Source organism: Aedes aegypti, chromosome 2, assembly GCF_002204515.2.
Source record: "Aedes aegypti strain LVP_AGWG chromosome 2, AaegL5.0 Primary Assembly, whole genome shotgun sequence".
NCBI lineage: Eukaryota > Metazoa > Arthropoda > Insecta > Diptera > Culicidae > Aedes > Aedes aegypti.
In genome coordinates, this window is record NC_035108.1 from 421,625,358 (window position 1) to 421,641,855 (window position 16,498).

General features: G+C 39.0%; 2 protein-coding genes across 6 annotated transcripts in view; both read left to right on the forward strand.

The window, feature by feature from the left end:
- The first annotated feature begins 1,063 nt into the window (after positions 1-1,063).
- On the forward strand, positions 1,064-6,403 carry LOC5568931 (zinc finger protein 2 homolog). 2 transcript variants are annotated; one of them, XM_021847488.1, is made up of 5 exons: positions 1,064-1,308; positions 1,379-1,505; positions 1,559-2,278; positions 4,881-5,809; positions 6,125-6,403. In XM_021847488.1, the coding sequence occupies exons 1-4, from the start codon at positions 1,283-1,285 to the stop codon at positions 5,805-5,807; spliced, it is 1,800 nt and encodes a 599-aa protein (XP_021703180.1). In that variant the 5' UTR covers positions 1,064-1,282; the 3' UTR covers positions 5,808-5,809; positions 6,125-6,403. The 2 variants fall into 2 exon arrangements, with proteins under 2 accessions (XP_021703180.1, XP_001658253.2); XM_001658203.2 differs by having other exon boundaries at positions 4,881-6,403.
- Positions 6,404-13,544: 7,141 nt separating this feature from the next.
- Positions 13,545-16,498, forward strand: part of LOC5568929 — a 440,477-nt gene continuing 437,523 nt past the window's right edge. For 3 of the 4 annotated variants that reach the window (XM_021847495.1, XM_021847490.1, XM_021847494.1), the window contains exon 1: positions 14,020-15,198. The gene's annotated coding sequence lies outside the window, so the exon portion shown is untranslated. Of the gene's footprint in view, positions 13,635-14,019; positions 15,199-16,498 lie in introns of those variants that run through there. The other variant, XM_021847489.1, reaches the window with a different exon arrangement.

Genomic DNA, 16,498 nt, shown 5'->3' on the forward strand with positions numbered 1-16,498 from the left:
GAGAAAAATGCAATCTTGATTTGTCAAACAATAAATCAAATTTGAATTATGAATTTAAGCATTGTATGTTATTTTATCGTCCAGAAAGTCGATGAATAAACTGATTTATAGCTATGAATATTCATTACTATCATTTTAGCAAAAAATCCTGCTAAAAAAACGAGTCAAAGGAAATGAGGCTTTTATTTCACCAAAAGCTGTGCAGCCCTTTTCATTTGTGCCCATAGACGCCAGCCGACGCTGATGAGGCCTATGAGTTGACGCCTTTGTTTACTCTAAAATGTGTTGAGGCCTTCTAGTTGTGGCTTGTTTTTTCATCATCTTCTGATGTGGCCTTTTGAAAATCATTCAAAATTGATGATGAAATAAGAAATTTGAAGTGTAGAAGAGTGTTAAGTGGTGAAGTAAAGTACATGGAGATCCCTACAGCAAGAGAAGATTCGTGCGGTCGATTAAATATGTGATTGATTGAACCCTTCGTCATCCATGAACATTATGTATGTGCTACGCGAGTTTGTCGTCGAGAAAATGTATGGAAATATTGGTTCAATTGAAATAATATTGCAATTGAACTTTATTTTCCATGCAATTGAAACCAAATCGTGTTTTTGTTGATAATTTGTGAAGTACAGACAGGCTGACACAGGTATTATTAGGTAGTATGATACAAAATACATCAGTCTACACTGACTCTACAGGAACCCGATAATGTTCGCCGTTGAGACAACCACTGTATACAATAATACAAGGAGCAGTCGCTCCGTAGTATAACCTGCATCTGCTTAGTGAATTTGGAACGTTTTTCGCAATCTACATTGCAATTTTGATGTTAGTTTAACAGGCCTCAACTCGGTTTCCGTCCGATATAGAAATGAGGCCTTTTTGAGAGAAGGCCGCATTTGCGATGAATATCCTGGTTAGCGGAAAATGAGATGGGGCCTTTTAGAAAAATGTTAGTTTTTCAACTTTTATGAATATTTTTAAATTACTATTGTATGTTTTAGTAAGAATAGGCTCTTATACATTGAAATCAGCAGAAAACCGATTTGTTTACATTTTGGACTTGAGGCCTTTTCAATTGTTGGTCTTGATATGTTAAGTTCTAATCAAAATCTCGTGAAATTGGTGAAATTGTATCAACTCACAATTAATAACGAAAAATTTCTAGAAATACTTAAGAAAATTAAGTATTGCTCTATGTTAAAGCATAATTAAAAGTATTTGCGACAGTTGTGTGAAGTGGTTTTCAATTGAATTCGAGTAGGACAGCTTCAACAACAAAATGAGCTTAGCGAAGAATGTAATATGGTATGTAAACAGTCCCAAGCATGTAGAAATACACAAATCGTGTCAATTATTAACGGTATTTTGGTTGCAGCCCGTTCGAGAAACAGCAAGTGGCATGTAAAATATGCGAGGGAACCGATGGCGCAATGGAATCGATTTTCTGCGAGCAGGACGATCATCGACTGCTGAACAAGATCTTCAAATCTACCAATGTGAAGGTAAGAGGTCAATGTAGTAGATAATAATATTTTACATACATTTTGATTTTAAGGTGAAACCTGTCTGCGGAATCCTATCGCCGATTTGTGAATTTTGTCGTGCGCGGATAGACCAGTTTGACGATAATTTCCAGCCTCGCTGTAAGGAATATGTCGTGGAGAAGGTAATTTCCACAGCTCCGGCTTATGATCCGTTCAACTGCTTGGATCCTAGTCAAATAGAGCAAGGCGTTGAGGAAGAATATAAAATAGAATCACCGGAGGAGAAGGTTGAGCCTTTTGTTCAAGAAGTTCAAATACCTTTGAAGTTAGATAATGAGAAGGATGTAGAGGCCGCAGTACCAAAGCATTTAGATGTGATGGTCGAGATATTAGAAGACTCAAGATTGAGTAACGAAGATGATTGTGCACTATCAGAATTGGATCGCGAAAGTAATCATGCAATTGAAGAAGATGAACAAGATGTCGACTATGCACTTGATGTCGAACCAATGAAAAAAAGAGGTAGAGGTCGTCCAAAAGTGAGATTTTCCTCGATGGGAATGAAAAAGCCCACAAAGTGTGAAATATGTGGGAAACTGGTAGCCTACATGAAGGATCACATGCAGATACACGCCGAGGAGAAGAAGTTCAAGTGCCCTCATTGCGATCGCTCATTCTCACAAAGCAATAATCTTACCTACCATATAAGGAAGCATACTGGTGAGAAACCGTTTGCTTGCGATAAATGTGATAAATCTTTCATTTGTAAATCTCATCTGCTTTCACATGCGGTAAGTATAGCTTATAAGTGATTCTATAACATTCTCTAGAAAACCATTCCCCTCGAAAAACGTTACCCATAATTACATTTCCCAGAATCTTATTCTTATAATGCACCATTCACCATTCTCTAATCACCGGCCTAGATTTCAGAGAGAAAAAGCTACGAGAGACAGAAGTAGCTCAAGAATACGCGCAGCGGTTGGAAGTGGCACTAACAAAGGAAGAGCAGCTTGAATCCGCCATTTTTTGAAGATAACTGAAGGTCCATCTGATCTGTCATAGGTAGCACGGCAGCATCAGCACTTGGTTCAGAGGTTCAATTCAAGAAACGACGCCACGACGAATGCGTACAGTTGAAGTATGAAAAGAGTACAGTATGGGCGAGAATGGCACGTAACGAGGCACGGTATAAACAGACACGGAACAGACATGATTTCAGCAGAAAGAACGAGATCGCGAAGCGATGGAAAAACTGTTCCGCACTAAAGATACACCCCAAGTAACTTTCGTAGTTTAATAACAGTTTATTTAACTGAAATATGCTTGAGAGTGATCTGTTCAACACTTATTCCACAAAAAATATTTGTTGGGACGGAAGTTCTAAGACAAGCTGAACCGCTCGCACAAAGCCTTTGTGTCACAGGCCGACATGTGCAGAGACTGTGACCGAAATCATTTCACGGACGAACGTGCGGTGGTCGAGAGATGGCGGCAGAACTACGATTAGCATCTTGGTTGTACCCTGTGCTTCAACGCCTTCCCTTGAGCTTCTCAACAAAATCTGGCGTAGTGGTGAGTTTCCTGACCGCTGGCGAAATGCTATCATCGTCCCCACTCCGAAGCCAAAATGCTAAGATTCTGGACCTGTGGCCTTCCGGCCAATCTCGCTCACCAGTTGCATGACAAAACTACTTGAGCGGATCATCAACTGACGATTGATTACTGAGGTAGAGTCAAGTGGACGATTATTCAAGCGCCAACAATTGCGTGCGGGACGTGACACGGATACCTACTTTGCTAAACTCGAGCGATCGCTTCCGAATGTCGATGAGCATTGTCTCGTAGCATCCTTAGATCTGTCGAAGGCACATGATTCAAATGGAGATACGGTATATTCAAAACATTGAAGTCTTGGCGGATACGTGGCCGCATGTTCAATACGCTTCGGAATTTCCTTTCGAAGCGTACATTTCAGCTAGCTGTTGCCGGACACTTGTCTCGCGAACATGAGCTGGAAAATGGCGTACCGCAGGGCTCTTTGCTATCTGTGACGCTGTTTCTCGTCGCAATTCAGTCCATCTTTCAGCTGATACCAAGTGGAATAGAAATACTTTTATCTGCCGACGACATCCTCCTTTTATTTCAAGGAGCGAAGAGCAAAAAGTTGCACCGAAAACTGCAGGCCGCCGTGAAGGCATTCGATAGATGGGCTAAAAGTGTTGAGTTTGCTATATCAGCAACGAAGTCGTACATTTATTATTGTAGCCCAAATGCGCGTCGGGAGCCAGCAAACGATGATACGATCGGCTGGGTGCCCATTACAAAAACTAATCGTCTGAGGATCTTGGGCATAACCCTAAATCGGACACTGAATTTCAAGCCGCATTGCCAGGTTGTGAAGAAATCGTGCGAATCCAGACTGCGGGTCCTGCAGATGATGGAGCTACACATCCGCAAGCTAACCGAGCAACGATACTGCAAGTCGGTTCAGCCCTAGTCACCGGAAAACTTACCTACGGCATTGGATTAGTGAGCCGACTTTGCAGATCTTCGCGCCGGCATACAACAAAAGGAACCGTTACTTATCTGGGACATTTGTGACTAGTCCAATAAACGCGGTCATGGCCGAAGCGGGTACTCTACCATTTGAGCTTCTAGCAGTACAATCGACAGTGCGAACGGCTGTACGTATATCAGCAAAACACCGAAACAACAGCACACTTCCACTGGTCCAACGAGCTTCGAACAGACTGAACCAAATGTACCATGTACAAAACGCACATAAGGCCGGTAGTCATTTACGGGAGTGGAACGTGAACGATGCTCGAGGAGGACTTGCAAGCACTTGCAGTCTTCGAACGTCGGGTGCTTTGGCGATGACGATCTTTGGCGGTGTGCAGGAAAACGGTGTGTGGCGGCGAAAGATGAACCATGAGCTTGCCCAACTCTACGGCGAACCCAGTACCCAAAAGGTAGCTGATGCTAGAAGGATACGATGGCCAGGGTATGTTGCAAGAATGCAACCCTGCAAAGATGATGTTCGCTTCGGATCCGGTTGGTACAAGAAGGCGTGGAGCACGCAGCGAGCTAGATGGATGGATCAAGTGCGAATCGATTTGGCTTGGCGAGCTTGGGGCAGAACCGAGGATTGTGTATTGTGAGTATTGTGGCGTGGAATTGTTGATTCAGTGTTATCTGTTAAGATGTTACCTAAATAAATAAATGAAGGTATTCCACTAAATTCGAAAATTCATTATAGTCTTGGATATATAGTGTTCGGTGGATTGTTGCATTCAGGGGAATAGTTTGCAATTTTGAGAATGCTTTACAATTTTGATCACAAGTAACAATCTTGAAAACCACATTTTTCACGTTTTTTATTCTCTCTAGCGATATCACGAGAACGATCAACCATATCAGTGTGAAATCTGTTCAAAGCGTTTCAACCAGGCTTGCAATTTGACCAAGCACTTACGCGTCCATAGCGGTGAGAAACCTTACAGCTGTAAACTGTGCGGAAAAGCATTTATGAATCTGTCCAACATGAAGGTGCACGAAAAACGACACCAAGGCGATCAGAACTTCACATGCGAAATATGTTCGAAGAGTTTCTACGACAATTACCACCTCGTAAGGCACATGATGGTCCATTCGAAGAAGAAACGTTTCAAATGCGTTCGCTGCCCAAAGCAGTTCAATACGATTGATGATCTCAAATCGCATGCAACCCACCACAAGGATCCGGAAGAGTTCATAAGTTGCGAGCTTTGCAGTAAGCCCTTTAACACGATCCACAAGCTTAATCTGCACATGCGGTCCCATATGACAGTAAGCGTAGATTCCCTCAAATGTAATATTTGTCACAAGCAGTTCAAACGGCGTGATCATTTGGAATCGCATCGCAAGCGGGAACACGACGACCAGATACAGCAAGCTAAGCTTCCCCGAGAAGTCATCATTGATCCGGAAACGGCTAACAAACAACTGGAAGGACCCTTCCACAAGCCTTACCAGTGCGAAGTGTGCTTCAAGATGTTCAGCCAATCGTACAATTTGAAAGTGCACCTTAAAACGCACATTCCGGACGATAAGCTGCACGGATGCGACAAGTGTCCGCGGATGTTCCGCAGAAGGGATCATTTGGAAGCGCATCAGCGCCGAGATGAATGCATCGTAGCGGCAACGGCGGAAACTAACGGCGATGAGTTGGAGGAAAAGCCCGAGATAGAACTGGGGGAAACTATGATTGATCTGGCGCCGGTTAAGGTCCAGGATACGCATCAGATAGTATTGGGCTTTGAAGTTCGTCATGTGTAGCAGTAGTATTTTATATCAGTTGTTATAGGTTGATCTAATTTAAATATTTCTTTATGTATTAGCCCAAACTTTGTATTATGAAAGGCCCAAACTCAATGATAACTGTAGCATAGTACAATGGCAAATCCGATTTTATGAATTATAATAAATAAGAAACATGAAGTTTATTACAGAAAAAAAGTAATAAATTCGGATTAGCCGTTTTGCTGTTACATTCTATTTTGTTTTCAATTCCTTTCATACCATTCTAAGTAAACTTCGTGAACTAAATTAGGCGCGTCGAAAAGATCATTGAAAGAAGGGAAATTTACGGTGAAACAATGATTTAAAAAGCTAGCATTATCATGTAAGTTGTTGCGACTAGGACAATACATTATATTTCATTGCTTTCTCAGTCCTGCATTTGATAAGGGCGACTTGTCAGCTATTAAATTAGGACTGTTAGCGATGGCTATATCTCCAGTTCACAGTCAGAACTGCGTATTTTCCTTTAAATGTTATAATTTATGCACTCAGTAATTAATGGTGTTCTTGTTTTTCACAAAAAAAAATCTATGTGAGAATGTAAATGAATCCGAATAAAAATTGAACTGTGAGTTATTCGGCGTTGATATGTTTGAAAGAAAATCTAACTCAAGATGATAACAAATCTACGAGCTGTTTAGTGGAATACATATAAGTAAATGTTTAAGGTTATGGCTTTCAGTCTTAAATAAAACTCAAAAACGGATTTTCACTTACATCCGACGTTTCGGACACATGTATTGTGCTTTTTTCAAGGATTAGCTGTGTTCCGTTTTATCGTTTGCCCACAGCATAGGCAACATTTTTCCAACAGCATAAAACGAATTCCCCGTTCGGGTACTGTATGGGAGTAGAAATCCGAAAACGATCCGAGTCGCAGAACTGAAAACGCCACTCTATTGTCGGGATCTCGAGCAGCGTTCGCTCGGTACACTTTTCTTCTCTCCCTCTCTTCGCTGTATCAGCGAAACACTGGGGAAAACGAAAACACTTTTTACTCTCTTTTCTTCGGGCCGTTTTTTCCTCTTCTTTTATCCTCCGGCAGGAGAGCAACCACCTAAGTATATTGACAGCTATAGAAGGTATGCTATTCACGACTGTGCATTGGTATTAGTAGATAGTTATGAACTTTTTCCGGATTTGTATGGCATTTGCTATATTTTAATGCAATTTAAGTAAATTTAGGTATTTAAGATAACAAAATATCGATAACTTAGCAGAATAATTTGTTACGTATCCGATTGGGAGGTCATTTAATGCATTTGTTCTATTTATGAGGAGTATTTTTCATGTTTCGCATCACAACCCATTACCTCACTCAGAAATAACTCAAACCGATGAAAACTGGCACTGAAAATGTTTTCGTAGCTAGGGTGATCAAAGTAATTTGGACAGACCGTTACGCGTATATAATTTGGCCATTTACGGCAAAATCAAATGGAAGTGGCCAAATTATATACGCGTATATAATTTGGCCATTTACGGCAAAATCAAATGGAAGTGGCCAAATTATATACGCGTAACGCTCTGTCCAAATTACATAAAACACCCTATATCGGAAGAGTACATTTGACTAAGTATAATACAAATTGATAACGCTGCAATGTAATAATGTTGACGTTATAAATGATTAATGAAGATTTAAATCTGTAGACTCAATGAGATTTCAATTTACATAATAACAGCTCGTCCCGTAGTAACATTTGCCGAGCAATGATTCAAAAGCGATTTCCATACTAACTTCAAATTTATTTTAAAAATAGTTCCAGGGCACGGAAAATTATGAAATTTTGGATTCTGGTTTAATTTTTTACGTAGAATCATGATATGTAAAAATATGGATACTTCTCAACAAACCAATTGAATTAATTAAATTTATATTCCGATTTCAGTACAAATCTGACGGATTTTCATAACTATTTTATCTGTGTGAGTGTTTTCGTGTAAGAAAGACAAAAATGCAGCGTACCTTTAGTAGCTGTCAAAATACGTTGAGCAACCACTTGCACAACAAAATGGCCTCCGTCCGAACACCCCAACTAACAATTCAGAGCCACAAACAGGCATGCATGTTTAATTATTGTTCAATAATGGTAATGACAGCTGAATAAAAAAACTGCTCTATAAAGAGCTGAGAAGGTGCTTTTTTAACACAAACTTAGATCAATGTTCAACATTATGCATTGGAATGAACAAAAGTTGAATCGCCACTTATTAAACGTTTCCAAAGATTCTCATTCGACTAGTCAAGATTGTTTTACTAATGAGCTGAACAAGACATGTTTCCCCCAATTAAAAAGCCAATATTCCACTAAACAAATGTATATGTATAAAAGGATATTCAGAAGACGAACTAACGTTTTACTTGCGTCGCATTTCAGCTATTTCCACATGTTTAACATAAGCATGAATAAGATCTGAATAAGTATCTTATAAAATCCTAATTCAGCTTCAGTATATTATAAGAACAGTTGATCCAATAGAGGCCAAAATTACGATTAACAAGCACATTGTTCAGCCATTTATAAGCCTTGTAAAAGTGATCACACTATAGCTAAATTTCATAAAATGGACAAAATATCCGAAATTCGTGTCGAGTTCCGAATGCATTTCAAAGCTGATAACTTATGCTTTCTCAAAACTTTTTAAATAGCTGTTCAGAAAATAAACATGGTCAGCCTCCAGAAACGTAGGATTATTTTGAAAAACAAAAACAAACATTTGAGCTAAGTATTTATAATAGAAGCGAAGTACTGACAAACAAAGCGTGATAGTGACTTGATTGACATAAAAGATCTGAAAAAAACATCAAAATTTCGTTTGTTCTTTGTATGTAGGTAGTTTTAGATATCATTTTCAGATCTTTTATATATTATATCTATCAAGTTAATATCAAGTTTAGCTATCCATGTTAATTTGCTTTTGTTAAGTTTTTTTCGCCTGCTCGGGATGTTGTTCCGTACAAGAAAAGTGGACATTTGTTTGACAGAATTGATTAAATAAATTTCTATAGCTACATTTGAAATGATATTTCTTCACAACTGACTAGCGCGATCTAAGAAAAAATATTTATTTGACCATTTTTGAAAAAAAAAAAATCCCACGCGTCAAGATATTCGAACATTTTTTCTATTCATGCGCATAGTGCTCAGAACACTTCAAATGATTTAAATATATTCATACAGAGGACTATTTCTTTAATGCATAATAGGTTTATGAAAAATACAAATCAATTATATAAATAATTAATACGAATATAATTTCTATAATAAATGAATTTCAATTTAAGTTGAATGAATCATTCAAATTGAAGTTTTGAACAAACTAAAACTTATTATGAAGTTAGCTTAAGGTAAAGATGCATCGAAGCCAAACCTCAAATTTTCAAGAACTCAAATCTAGAAAACTAAATATCCGTTCAAGCTGAAAACTTAATCGATTGGTCACCACCAACGTGTGACCAATCGCTTAGTTTTTCAGCTCGAACCGCTGCGCTGTCTGGTTCTCTAGATTTGTGCTCTTGAAAATTTGAGGTTTGGCTTCGATGCATATTCACCTTAATCATTTCAGACTGATTTCACTTTGTGTAAATCAACATTATTTTTGACCATCATTGACATAAATTTTCTCACTGTGCGCTAAAAATAGCCGACTGAACTCAGCTTGGATCAGCACTAAACAGCAGCTGAATAATATGCTTGTTCAGTTGTTGATTAGCGTACCATGTGTTGATTAGACGATGTCGAATAGAAACTCAAACATGATCAATGTTCAGCTATGAGAGGTTTATATTTTGCACTGGACGATTTATTCATCAATTCTAGGATGGCGCAGATGGCAAGGCATACCGCTGACGATTGGAAGGTCTCGAGTTAGAATCCAGTATCTAGGCGATTTTTAAATATAATTGTTATATTGTGTATTTATTTCACTACTGGACTGCGAAGTGCGGCCTCATAAGTGCGAAAATGTGAATAAAAGTGCGGGATTGCATTCAATCATGTTGGTGTCTTCACAGCACTTATTCTTTTTAATTTACAAAGAATAAGTCCCCCGAAGACACCTACCCGATTTGATGCAATTGCGCACTTTTATTAGCGTTTCCGCACTTGTAAAAACTTCTGCGATAGTCCAGTGGTGAAAGAAATGCGCAATATCATGATAATTGTGTACACTTACATTTGAAGTGCCTAGAAAAATATTTTTGTGTTTTTAATTATTTTTGGATCAGTCGTATAAAAGCTGAACTAAATTTTTGTAAAACGTTTTAAAAGCTGAAAAATAAAGTTGGAATTCAACGACATGCTTTAATGTTTCTCCAAATTTGTGTGAACAACGCCTGAACAGAGGTTGGCCATGAAAATTATTAAAATGTTATTAAACATGATGATGAATAAAACTGCCATAATGGTGTTTCGTGCAATAAGACCGACAGATGGCGGTAGTGTGAAACGTCAAACGCGAAGAAAAACAATGCGCGCGCCTCTGGTTGTGAGACTTGTAACATAGTGAATTTGAAATGATCGTTAAATGAGTGGGCAATGGAAATTTAGTCAGTGTTACGTCTGTTTGTCTGTGGTATCATCGTACCTACCACACGATATACGAATGCGAAAATGGCAACTTTGGCAAATAAAGCTCTCAGTAAATAACTGTGGAAGTGCTCATAAGAACACTAAGTTCAGAAGCAGGCTCTGTCCCAGTGAGGACGTTAATACCAAGAAGAAGAAGAAGAACACGCGGTGGAAATTCGATTTGCACCGTTTCGGAAAACCGGTCACAAAATCCTCATACCGATCCCGCTGGGAACCATAACCTGATGGCAAAGTCAGGGACACAGCAGTGGAAGACAGCGTAATGGGATTCGGAGTGGACAGCAGCAGCAATAAAGCACACGCGAGAAACTACGGTTACAAACGTTTAATAAGCGATAATGGAAAACACAACTGAATGCGGGAAGCGCTACTTTTGGAATGAAACAAATTGTCTTTCTCCTCCTCTCTCGTCCCTCTCGTCGTACAGTCGGCTCAAGGTAGAGGTGCACATGTGCGAAGGTGCGCACTGTCGAATGGAATGCGTGTAGTGGTACACGATGTACATTTCCACAAGTTCTACCTTTGCATTAGCCGCGTTCTCAGCAGCAGTCATTTCCAAACATTTCTGATTGGGGTGAACAGTTCTCGAAAACTTATTCATATAGACTCAAGTCAAAAATGTATACAAACTTACTTTATCGATCCTACATGTTTCGCAGACGAAATTCTACACGTTTCGCTCTGAACCGACTCGAATTTTCACTTTTAGAACGTTAAATTTTCGGAATACAAAACGACGAAAGTAAGATTTTCAACTTTCGCAGCCTAACCACCACTTTCGCCGCCTCGCTGTATGGAGAGACAAAGTGACTTAACCACGATTAAAAACAAAACACTACTTGAGTCGATTTTACACTGGTAGAAAAACGGCTGAATGCAACGGTTTATCATTTTGTCATAAAACTCATGTGTGAAAGAATAGGAACTCCATAGTTTTTGAACGCGAGCTCATTGTATGCAAAATTTAAGCAATGTACACGTCGAAAAATTGTTAAAAAGGTGATTCATTTTAAAACAGTTTTAGAAGCAAGGTTGTGATTCTTTTGAATTAATTTTCTCAAAACCGTATGAAAGTTACTTACGTCGATTTGAAAAAGTAATCGAGAGTTATGGAGCAATGGATCATTAAAATAACCAAAACGGCCGCTATGGAAAGCATAGATAGCGCCACCGTAGCCTTGTGTGTTTGACAGAACAGCAATGCTGTCACAATGTTAAATTCCATATACAGTGGCGCCTTTGTTTTGATGCGGTGAGCACTGACAAAAACTACATTCAATGATCCATACCTGCAGGTTTTGATGGAGAACCGTGACAGTCTGGTTTTCGATAATTATAAAAGATGGTATCGATTGCTTGAGCCTCATCTGCAAAACTCGCACTCAATTGAAGTCTCCACAGAAGTAGTTCTTCCAGCGCTCGTTTTGTATCGAGAGAACATCTCCAAAGTTATTTGAATTTTCATACAGCAACGCTGTGTCCCGTCTTTCATTTCGATGTACACACAGTTGCGGGTGTTGTGCAATTTAATGCTATTGACATTCGCGAGGTTGAGGCTAATCTCGTTCTCCAGAAAATGCTGGACTTTAGCAACATCTGGTCGGACCTGAAGAACTTTAAAATATACTAGCAGAGCGTTTTTCCGAACACTACTCATTTCTACCATGAAAGCAGTACGAAGCACGGGAGCAAAACGAAAAAAAAAGTCTACTTAGGCTACGAGCTACGAGTAAAGGCTATCAACTGAAATAGACTGTATTGCAGGAGACGTTTTAGATGTAGTTACTGACGAATTCCATAATCTGGTAGAACACATGTGAAAATTTAAGGCGATAGTGTATTTTTTGTAGGGTTAATCTTAGAATATATCAAAGAGGTTACTAACATAATTCAAAACAGGTTGAAACTAACGATAAATTCCGCTAGCGACTTCCTGCTTGATATATTTAACACAGACAAACAGACTTAACACTGTAGAAAGTTGCTTCGACCTCATATATAACGATCATTTCAAATTTACTATGTTGCAAACCTCACACCCAGATGCGCGCGCATAGTTTTTCTTCTTGTATGAGGAATACATTTTGGTTTGATGTCGATAGATATCACTGTAGCAAAATGATAGTATATGAATCACAAATAGGGTTCATTCAAAAATGACGTCCATCATTTGGGGAAGGGGGTGGGGGGTCTACGAAAGTGTGATAGTACGTGTATAAGATATAGGAAAAAGCGTGACAGAGGGGGGAGGGGGGGTCTAGGCATCTCGAAAAACGATGGACGTTATATTTGAATCGTCCCATATTGTACACAGTGAAACAGCGCGACTGCCCGAAAGTTAAGTTAAGTTAATACAAAATTTAAAAAAATATTCATACAAAATGTGTTACGAGGGGGTTGATAACTTTTTAAGTCTATGGGGTAGTTGTGTATTAACATTCCAGTCGTCGCGCGGTTTGCCACCGTCAAAACCAAGGCGGGTTTAATACTCTAAGGTGTTCCATTATGCTCACTTTGTGGAGAAAACCAGAAAGGGTAGGTGAGGAAAGGCTGGCCGTTTTGTTTACAAACATCTGAGACAGGCAGTCGAGAGATTGACTCCTGATTGGTTGGAGAAACAGTGTTGCCAAGAATAATTCTAATCTGGTCGCCCCTACTCCTTGTGCGCTACTTTTTTTATTTATTTTTTGAAGATATCGCCCACACTGATGGCAGCACGGTTGATCTCAGTTTCAGCATCATTCAGGTCAGGCAGTAATGTTTGTAAACAAAACGGCCAGCAAGTTAAAGATGGCCTCCTAGCCACTTTCACCAAGTGATTACACCTTACTCTGGTTACAGAGTAAAATGCACACACCTTGGTCAAAACCACCACGCTGCTGTTGTGAACGAAGAGCGAGGTTTTTCCACCAGTGTTGTACAAAATACAACAGCGCGACGACTGAAGTGTTAAAAGTGACCATTTTCGGTTGTTACCATCAGCATCCGACGCATTGAAAACTTACTTCAGAAATTGCATTGCGGAGCTTGCATGCAACCTGATCGCGTTCAGTCCCGTTCACACTTTCCAGTATGACATTTCGCGAAACGTCACAACAAAAACATCCTCCTCGCGTAGAGAAAATCGGGTTCTTTCGTTTCGCTGTTTTGCTGTTCAGTTCAGTTGCCTTCTGTTAATCGTTTGCGTTGTGTCGGTGTCTTTTCAGTGGTTAGTGAAATTACACCTGGATAAAGTCAGCTTTCAGAAGAAGCACTGACTGGCAGGGTTGCCACATTAAAATCTGTATTTTTTCTTTGAATTATCTGTATTTCTGTATCCTGAAGTAAAATATCTGTATTTTAAATCTGTATCTCTAAAAATAGAAATAGAAATAAGAATTACACAAGAATTTCAAATAAATACCAATCATTTGTAACAACAGTAAAATATTGTCACATCTCACTTTAAATTTGAAAGCATTCAAAAATGTATATTTTCATTTTTTTTTTATTTCTCTAAATAATCTGTAATCTGTATATACAGATTCTTGGTCACAATATATTCAAGAAATTCTGTAAAATACAGAAAAATCTGTATATGTGGCAACCCTGCTGACTGGTGGCGAAGAGAGTTTAATGTAGTGAAGCGGAAGCGGCGACGCTGCTAGGGAGAAGCAGTTCTTTTGTGTCTAGATAAGCGAAAAAGAAAACTACCATATCAAACAGCAGCAGCACCGGGCGATAAAATTCTGTGCTGGAATCCGCGACAAGTTTGTGACGTTTGAAAGTAGTGAAGTTTTCTGTGAGAAATTGGCCAGCGAACATCCGGTCGCAAAAAAAGTGTCCGGGAGCTCCCCCGCAAGTTGTCTCGACTGGGAGCGGAAAGGTGGAAGGAAGTTTTATGTTATAGGTTCTAGACAGGAAAATAATTTTCCCTCAATTCGGAGGAAGACGACAACGTTGCAATAAAGGGAGGAAAAAATCAATCACTTTGGGAAGCCTTTCCTCCTGGAGTAGGAAAATAAGTGAAAAGTTAATTCGATTCCGACCCGAGGTGGGAACAAGAAAGAGAAGATTACTCTTAAGAAAAAGGAGTGCGCCTGAGTCGCAAGTGGAAGAAGGCGATTCTTAGTGGCAATGCAAAAGATAATGGAGTGAGATTATATCAAAAAGTTTGTTCGAGACGCAAAGCGCCAGTCTGAAGAAGTTCTGGTTCCCAACAAGGTTCCCGTTCCTACGGTACAAGCGCTGTGCAAAATTTGCACATATCTTATGTCGCTTTTCCCATTGTTTGTGACCACTGAAAGAAGCCGAGGAAGAAAGAGTGAAACAAAAATCGTATTTATTTCGGTTTATATAAGTATATTTTTATGTGCAAGAAAATTTACACCAATATAGAATTCGAGAATTCCACCGAAGGTGATTTCGGTAGTGTGATTCTGGTTCGAAGAAGTTCAACGTTTTCCGGGAGTGATCATCAACTCGTGGAAAGTGTGCAGTGGTCAGTTGGCAGTCTGGCACGACCAGCGAATATCCAATTAGACGAAAACCCAATTCGTTGTTAAATAGATTCAACCTGTGGTCGTTCGTCCGGCAGCAGCTCAGGTAAAAGAAAAACCCCCATAAAGAAGGTGTACGCAGTACGGGCAGAAGAAGATCATTGTTCTTGGGAGGAAGACACGCACACAGGTTTGCCACGAGGCTCTGAAGCCTTCTGCTGCACCGTCATCGTCATTGGAGTTGACCGGCACTGCCATCGGATCAGATCAGTGGTGGTTTTCTCAACAGAACAGGTAGATTGCTTATTTTTCGTTGTTTCCATTACACTGACACCTTCCTTTACGAAAATTTTATTAACGTAAGTTCCTTTAACGCAATATTACGCAAATGGAATTTGCGTAATATTTCAATGCAATCACTTCTGAATCGACCATGAATGTTTACAGGGATTACTTTAAAAATTTTCCAAAATGTAATTCCAGGATTAGGATTTGTTCTAGCAGATCTCCTAAAGATTCCTACAGATGTTTTTCCAAGAAATTCTCCAAGGACTTATTCCAGAATGTTTGAAGAAATTTGTTCAAGGTTTTTCCAGGAAGCTCTACTAGATTTTCTCAAGGTTCAATTTATTTTTTCAGCCAATTTGATATGAAATCCTTTGCGAACTCTTCTACTACTCATCTCAGGAATTGTTCCAAAATACATCTAGGAACATCTGGAAATTTATTAGGAACTCTTCTAAGAACTCCTCGTTAAATTCGATCAGTAAAATTTAAAAAAAAACACAAAAATCCTGCAAAACCTTCTAGCTATCTCCAATCAGTTTGCTTTCTTCCATCAGTAAACTTTTTGAAAAAGGCATTTTGAACAAAATGATGGCCCACATCAACGACAACTCAATTTTTGCCAATGAACGGTTCGGATTCCGACATGGACATTCGTCCACTCATCAACTTTTACGTGTAACAAATTTGATCATTTCCAATAAATCTGAAGGCTATTCTACAGGTCTTGCTCTTCTAGACATAGAAAACGCATTCGACAGTGTTTGGCTTGATTGAAAACATGATTGTAAAATTTAAAAAAAAACTATAATTTTTCAACATACATTGTTAGAAAAATCTAGAATAAAGTTATCTGTCAAATCGAACACTTTAGGTTAATCATCAGAACTCCATGTCGGAAACACTTCCTGTAAGAGCTGGTGTTCCTCAAGGCAGCATTTTTGAACCAATATTATATAATAATTTATCATCTGACTCACCTGAGTTACCTCAGGGATGTCAAAAATCCTTATTTGCTGATGACACAAGCCTCGCTACTGACAAAAAAAAAAATCAAAAATTACATTGAGGGCATTCAAGCCAAATGTAACAAATATGTAAAATATCTCTATCCCCTTATTAATAGAAAAACAAAACTTTGTCTTACGAACAAGCTTTTGATATTCAAACAAATTTTAAAGCCAGCCATGTTGTATGCTGTACCAATATGCACTAGCTGTTCTAAAACCAGGAAGAGGTTTGCAAATGATTCAAAATAAAATTTTGAAAATGATTCTGAAGCTACCTCCCTGGTATAGTACCAATCAGT